At 35.6% G+C, this 7940-nt stretch overlaps 1 protein-coding gene across 1 annotated transcript; it reads left to right on the forward strand.

The window, feature by feature from the left end:
- Positions 1–3046: 3046 nt before the first annotated feature.
- On the forward strand, positions 3047–6187 carry LOC108477906 (uncharacterized). Its single transcript, XM_053018228.1, has 3 exons — positions 3047–3528; positions 3793–5300; positions 5793–6187. Exons 2-3 carry the CDS (start codon positions 3822–3824, stop codon positions 5814–5816), a joined length of 1503 nt encoding a protein of 500 aa, XP_052874188.1. The 5' UTR covers positions 3047–3528; positions 3793–3821; the 3' UTR covers positions 5817–6187.
- Positions 6188–7940: the final 1753 nt, after the last annotated feature.

The raw sequence follows: 7940 nt of genomic DNA on the forward strand, positions 1-7940 counted from the left end.
TCAACATCACGGTGTACTCTATACTCCCAAAAACCTAAATTTATTCCTCTTTTTTCTTATTAAACTAAAAGTCATCAACTACTATTACTCCTAAAACAAATATAACAGTTGAGAATTAATAATTACGTACAAATACAAAAAAATTCGCAACATTGTACCAGTTCAAGTTATTTCCATGCCTAACAACAAACACATAAAACCCGACTTCATCATGCATAGAATACTTGATGAAGTTCTGCAAGAAATTCCTCCTTTCCACAAAGGATTACTCCATAGCTGCGACGAAGTTTTCAACTTCCTTTTCCTTTATCTTCTTCGCCCTTGTAATACCCATCGTCCTATCCAAGCACAGTGAGCCGAGTAATCGTGAAGGACGCGCAGAAAATAGCGTAAGTCCAACACTCGTGGCGCCTTCGATAAGAGCTTGGAGACGCTGCTGGAGAGTTTCTTGATTGAAAAGAGCAACGGAGGGGTGAGATTGGGGTGTCTTGAGGATACCGATTTTAGGGGGAAAATTAGGGGTTTCAGAAGGGGAAAATTTCAGAAAATTTGGGGGATAAAAATGACGCTTTTTTTAAGGGAAATTTTTTGTGGAGTTTTTATAAAAAAACGCCGCTATTGCTTACCTTTTGCGGCGTTTTTCATAAAAAATGCAGTAAAAAATTATTTCATTTTAAACAAAACGACGCCGTTTTGCTCTGCTAAAAATCCTTTATTTTTCTGCTAAAAATTATTAGTTAAGTGATTTTATAAAAATATTATTATCATTATTATTTATAAATTGGTTTTTATAAAAAAAAAAAAGTACTCCCAAAATAAATATCGTATATTTTAATAAGAAAACAAATGATTAAATTGCTGTAATTAATTATTAAGTTAGAATTATCCAATGTAAGCAATTAATCTCTCACATATCAAATTTCTATTAAAGATTGAGGCGTTAATCATGATTTTATATTATTCTTTTCGATCTAATCTCTATTTCATTAGAGATATTTCTTTCTAACTAAAATATAACTATTTTTCTAGATGTTTGATGTGGAATGATTTTAGTTTTTGTATTTTATTTTATTTGTTATAATTTGGTCCTATCCAAAATAGATAGTTACCTATCCATATCGATCATTACTTTTTTATTATTTATTTATCAATTTTTTAAATCTAATATTTAAATATATCAAATGGTTTAGATTAAATATTTTAAATATAAAAGTATTAATTGATTGTATAAAATTTCATCATTTAACAAATCTTAAGTAAACCTTAAATCCTAAACCATTTAATATATATATAAAGTTTATCTATTATCTCTTAAATAATTTAAACTATAATCATAATTTTAATATATTAAAATAATATTATCTCTTTTACAATTATAAAAGAAATTATTTAATATATAAATTAAGAAACACTAATTAATCTAAACCCTAAACTCGTAATCCCTATCCCATATCCCCTAAACCCTAAACCCTAAATCATAAAACATAAACCCTAAACCCTAAACCCATAACCCACAACCCTTAACACACAACCCCTAACCCCTAACCCCTAACCCATAAACCTTAAACCCCAACCCTTAAACCATAATCCATAAACCTTAAAATAGTAACTCATAAACCTTAAACCCTAAACCATAAACCCTAAGCTATAATGGTAATTAATTCAATATTTTAAAATTAATACTATCTCTTTTACGATTATATAAGAAATTATTTAATATATAAATTAAAAATAATCAGTCATATACAAAAAAAATTTAAAATTATTTTAAATAATAGTATTTTGATTTTTTTCATTTTTAACAAATATTTTCCTATGTTTTTACTTTTACGTGTCATTATTTTTTTGAAGAATTTAAATATTCAATTAAAAATAAATTGTATTTTAATTAATATAAATAAACCAGTTAATTAATAAATAGATAGATAAAATGTTTTTTGCGGCGTTTTTGATAAAGCGTCGCTAAAGTTTGATCTATAGCAACGTTTTTCAAAAATCACCGTTAATGCTCGATCTATAGAGACGTTTTTTAAAAAGAGTCACTAATGGCACTAAAGCTCAACATTAAATGACGGCGTTGTGCTTAATATTTTTGCGGCCTTTTTCAAAAAGCGCCGCTAATGGTCGACCTCTAGCGGTGTTTTTTAAAAAGCGCCGCTAATGCTTGATCTATACGGTGTTTTTAGAAAAGCGCCGCTAATCTCGATCTATAGAGCACTGCTAATGCTCGATCTATAGCGGCGTTTTTAGAAAATCGCCTCTAATGCTCAATCTATAGCGGCGTTTTTAGAAAAGCGCCGCTAATTCTCGATCTATAGCGGCATTTTTCAAAAAGCGCCTATAATGCTCGATCTATAGCTACGTTTTTTATCCAAACGCCGCTAAAAATGTATCTAAAAACCTATTTTGTTGTAGTGCAAGCACAGGCTTATGGGGCAAGAAGGAATCGAAGACCTGTGGTGTACTAGGTAAAGAATCACTGTTACAAGTAGAAGAAACCACATCAACAGGCCTCAACTTTTAGTATGACTAGAACCAACATCAGATTGTAAGATACTATATCATTAGTATTGGAAGCCACTTGCACCATGAGGTAGGACCAAACACGAGAACTGGAACTGGAAGAGTGGTAACCAAGGGGGGACTTTATGAAGGAATAGTAGAAGTTGGTAGTGTGGACTTGGCATAGGGAAAAACCCCTCTACAAATCGCACATGTCGAGAGACATAAATCTTCCCTTTCTAATCTAAGTATTTTTTTTCCCTCGTTGATTGGAAGCAGATCCCAAAAAGGTGCATTTGTACCTTATTTGATCAAAGGAATGCTTAAAATGCTAGTTCTAAGAATAGTTTTTTTTTTTTTGTTAAACATTTAAGAATAGTTTGTTTAAACTTTAAAACTTACATTTGTTGTTAGGTAAAAAGCTTTTTTTGGGTGAGAGAACATTAGCTTAATTTGGTGGCCAAAGTTAAATTAAGGATAATCTAATTTGTCTAAACATTGGTGTATGTATTAACATTAAATAACAATAGAGATAAAAGGTGTTGGGGGAGTTATGAAATGAACTGGTAGGCCGACAAGACAGGTGGATCCGTTAATAGCCGTTGTGGTTTTTTAAGTTTTAACGGCTTTTTAAAAATGGAAGGGTAATTAAATTAATTAATTAATTGTTTTATATAATAATTCTAGCCTCAAATGCCAACCATTTTTCAGATTTTGCAATATATTTCCTCGCCTCTTCTTTATAATGATTGCCTTTGTAAAACCCATTTCTTTTTTACATTAAACCTGACAGGGTTGAACTTGGCTTTGCTTTGTTCTTGAATGCAAAGCAAAGCGCCAAGCCAACCATTCCCAGGTCTCTCATTTCGAGAGCTTCTGCGTGTTCCTTTTCTTTCCTTTTTTCTCTATTGATTTGTGTTGTTGTGATGGAGAGCAGCTATCCTGAGAATTAGAATTGACTGTTTTATCCGTGAGTTGGGGGGCTGCTCTAAAGATCAAACTTGTTCCTTTCTGCAAAACTATCAGGTACCCTTGTTCCTTTCAGAGTTTGTTTGAATTTGGTTTCTCATTTAATTATGTCTTCTTTGTGTTTGATTATTTGCTTCTTCTCCGCGTGCTTGTTTATAATAATAGAGTTTTTTTGGCCATGCATTCTCTTTTCATAGCCTGATCTTCTATCGCAATTTGTCATTTCGGATGCCAATATGTAAAGGAGAACTGAAAGTTTTCTGGGTGTCTGATTAATATTGTTAGAAGTTTGAGGTTTTCTTTTTTTGTGTGAGAAAACAGAAGCCGGACCTGCTTGCTTGACATCTTAGATGGCTGCTAGTACAGCAACTTCGCCAGTTCATGAAACGGATATTACAGTTCTAAAAGAAACACTTCGCTCTCAACAGCAACTTCTGCAGAAGCTCTATGCGGAGCTTGATGTGGAAAGGGAAGCCGCCACCACCGCTACCAATGAAGCTTTGTCGATGATCCTGCGGTTGCAAGGTGAGAAGGCCGCCATGAAGATGGAAGCAAGCCAATACAAGAGATTAGCAGAAGAAAAGATAAGCCATGCAGAGGAATCTCTCGCGATTTTTGAAGAGCTCATGTATCAGAAAGAAATGGAAATTTCTGCTCTCGAGTTCCAAATTGAGGCTTACAAATACAAACTTATGAGCTTGGGGTGTGATGAATTGGATGATTTTGACAAAAAGTTTCCAGAGAATCCATTTGCAGAAAGAAATGGAGAAAAGGGCACTAAATCTACTATGAGAAGACTCAGCTCTCTGCCTTCGCTTTTTCCCACAGATTTCTATAAAATGAAGAGTTCCAGTGATGGAAAAAAGCATGCGGTTCCAGCGGCAGAAACAAGTTCAAGCATAGGTGCGGGGAATACGGACTTACTAGTTCGTGATCATGGTTTGGATTCAAGGAGGAGTTCGCCACGCTCGGTTGACTTCAATTCTTTCTGGGAACAGATCCGAGCACTAGATGAAAAGGTGAAAGAGATTTCGGATTGTAAAGAAGTTGGTAAAAACAAGTTATCGAAGATAAAGGTTAAAGCGGTGTCCCAAAGTACCAGTCCAAGAGCAAAACTTCCCCCTAAATGTCAAAGAATAAAAACTTGTGAAGGTTCATCAGAGAAAGCCACTCCAAATTCTGCCAATTCTTCTAACACTGTTCATGATGTATTTGAAGTCCATTGCAAATTTGAAGTTCCAGAAAGCAGTGAAAGAAACAAAAGTTGTTTTAAAGGGGAAATGAACAAAGGGAAGTCATATGTGGAAGAAGATAATAGGCTTAATAAGCCAGATTTGTTCCTGATTGGATCACCTGTAGATGATGATAGTGACTGGTTCAGCAAGGACGACTTTCAAAGTCTAAAGCCTGGGAAAAAGGGATATAAACTGATAGACGAAATGAATCCTGATCCCGATCCCGACTACGAATCGCCTGTTGAATATGATACCGAATGGATAAAGATGACTAACTTGCAAGGCACAAAGCATGAGAAAAGATCATGTAACCCGAGCGATGAGACAAATGATGACTGCAAATCATCTCTTCTTCCCCTATCCACTGGGATTACTAACTATCGATCAGAACTGCAACTGCTGGCTCAGAGAGTTGAGCAGCTTGAGGGTAGAAGAAATAATACAAATCGTGAAATTAGTGAAGGGAGGGAAGATGAACTGAATTTGTTGAAGCAGCTAAGAGAACAACTTAATTCAATACAGTCTGAGATGAGAAGTTGGAGACCAAAGAAATCATCTCCTTCAGATGAGGTGCATCTACTTCCTCTCCTAGAGGTATGCCTTTCCCATTCCTTTCAGTTTCTTGTTGCAAAGTGTACTTAAGTTTCAAACGCCCCCACATGGAAGCTGGATGAATAATTAATGAATATGCACACGGACTCGAACGTAGAAAAGAAAAATGCAAGCTAAACAAGTTAGAACAGCAATGCACATCCTAATGGACAATAAGACACCATCAATTAGACACTTGGTAATGAAATATTGAAGGGAAAAAGTGGTTCTGAGAATTTTAACTCGAGCTTGATAACTGTAAGACCGATATCATATTGATTTGGTTAATCAATGAAATTAAAAACTAAAAACCCATAGCAAATATTCCTTTGTTTAGCTTGCAGAAATTAATGGCAACAGGAAAAGACAAAGACTTCCCAAGTTTTTTCTGCTTTTTGGGTTTCATTATATACATACTTGCATACATATGCTTATATATATATATATATATATATATAAAGCTTGGCAATGGAACTGATTTATGTATGTGGACAGGTAATGTTGTACTTTTGGTTGTAATCAAGCCATTGATGTGGAATCAACTCAAGCAAGCAATAGTGACATCGGTACACGATGGATGGAAAAACTGATCATGCATTACTTTATAATGGTATATTTTGATCTTCTAGTGGATAACATTATACAACATGCATTACTTTATAATGGCATATTTTGATCTTCTAGTGGGTAACATTATACAACAGATAGGTCTTTTTGTATTCAGACTGTTCTGTTTTGTTTTGTATTTAAAAACAAGTATGATGCATCATCCACTAGGAAAAGAAGAAAATGTGATTGTTTCTGGTATTTAGAGGTTTGTTTGAGCTCTTTCATGTCTGGATTTTTCTCTTAAATTTTGGGATGGTTTGTAAAAATAAGCAATTTATTCATTTATTTATTCTTTGTAACTCAAAATAATATGAAAAATCGAAGCTACTAGTGTCATAGGGCTAGAACTTTAGTCTCGCAATCCGTGCAGCCTTAGGCGATCCTTTCGTTCAAACATGCCTAAGTCAACCTAACACCAAACAATTGAAGGTTTACATAAAATTCCTCTAATGCACCAATTTATTTAGTGGAAGTAACACAAATCATGTAACACCCCAAACCCGGCCTGGATGTTATGACCGGATCTGATGCGCCACATTGGTGCGTTCAAAACACTTAGTTTGGAAAAGCTGAGTTGGTGTTGTAAAAGATACTTTTAAAAGAAGGTTAAAGTGAATGGAAGCATGCACCGGTAGGAAACCAGGAAAAAGAGGAGGTGAGTCCGTCGGACTGCTTAAGTACCAAGCTCTCTTCGGATCCAATCCTAGACATGCACACCGCCATTGCCACACTCTAACATCTTGTATAATTTTGAGAAAACCGTTTGATTATGACCATCTTAAGAAAATGATTAAGGTTGCAAAACGTTTGCTTAAATTATTTATTTTCTTGGGAAAACATTTACTTTGCGGAAACTTTGCGCGTCATCGTGATCTTTTTAAAAACAAGTAGATTTTATAAAAGCGAACCCTAGTGCTAGCCAGTTTAATAATCCCCAAAATAAAATTAATTAAAAATAGCGGCCTTATTACAACTTTAAGCATAATAAAATAAAATAATCCAAATTAAAGGCTAAACTTATTTAAAATCGTCAATCAATCTTCATGGCCACTCTGAATCCCTTGACTCCAAGTCCACCAATTCTAGGGCTCACCGCAAGGATGGAAGAGGAAGGGGTGAGTTTGGGAAAACTCGGTGTATCTGAAAACCCATCCAAAGCCCAAATCACTCGAGCCCATTGGGCCTAAGCCCTATTCAGATAACAATATCTGATGGGTCAAGCCCTTTTGAATCTGATGAGCAAGGCCTTAGCCCTTTTAACATAACAAGGTGGCCCATAGGCCCGATTCGATAACATGAGTAACAACAGTAATAATGAATGCAAGCCCATCCGGGAGACTACTCAACCCACCAACCGCTACACTGCCCCGTACCAACCCTACACACCATGTGGGGAATATCTCAACCCACCCAGCCCTACACACCACTGTTGCAGCAACGCTGCTCAAATTTCAGTCAGTTGAGGCAAAGCCTCCAGTACGTGGTTGAACCACTTTCAGTACTTCCTCCATTAATACCCCAATCCCATGCAACAGATATTAATAAATGCATATCATGCAAAATACAGTAGTAATCAATCATGCAGTTCAGCCAATTTAAACCCTAGGGGTATATTGGTAATTTTGCTATTTAGGGGTAATTTCGATAATTTTGCTCTTTAGGGGTAATTTCAGTAATTTTGCTCTTTAGGGGTAATTTCGTGATCTACGCTACTACACAAGCTAATTCAGTAATTTTTATCAGTTTTATGCAATTTGATTCTCCCATCTAACTGACAGGCTACTTTGCCCACCTCTTGCCCATATTGGGCCGTAAGCCCATTGGGCCCAGTTTTGGCCCATCGAGGCCCTTTTCCCGGAGTACGTTGATACGTCACACAAACTTACTTACCACTTTGCGGTGCTAGATCTAATAATTACTCTATGTCTTGAGAGCATTCGCATACTCACAAGCCTATGAAATGCCGGAATTTCGGCATTTCGGCTTTTGCCGAATTGAACTAAAGAAGGGTGTTCGGTACACACCTGTTTCGCG

Source organism: Gossypium arboreum, chromosome 8, assembly GCF_025698485.1.
Source record: "Gossypium arboreum isolate Shixiya-1 chromosome 8, ASM2569848v2, whole genome shotgun sequence".
In the NCBI taxonomy this organism is placed as follows: domain Eukaryota; kingdom Viridiplantae; phylum Streptophyta; class Magnoliopsida; order Malvales; family Malvaceae; genus Gossypium; species Gossypium arboreum.

What these genes read in the sequence shown, in the direction of transcription:
- LOC108477906 (XM_053018228.1), top strand. Translation starts at nt 3,822, where the DNA reads ATGGCTGCTAGTACAGCAACTTCGCCAGTTCATGAAACGGATATTACA. An exon ending in ATCTACTTCCTCTCCTAGAG is followed by an intron (nt 5,301 to 5,792) that starts GTATGCCTTTCC and finishes GTATGTGGACAG; the next exon opens with GTAATGTTGTACTTTTGGTT.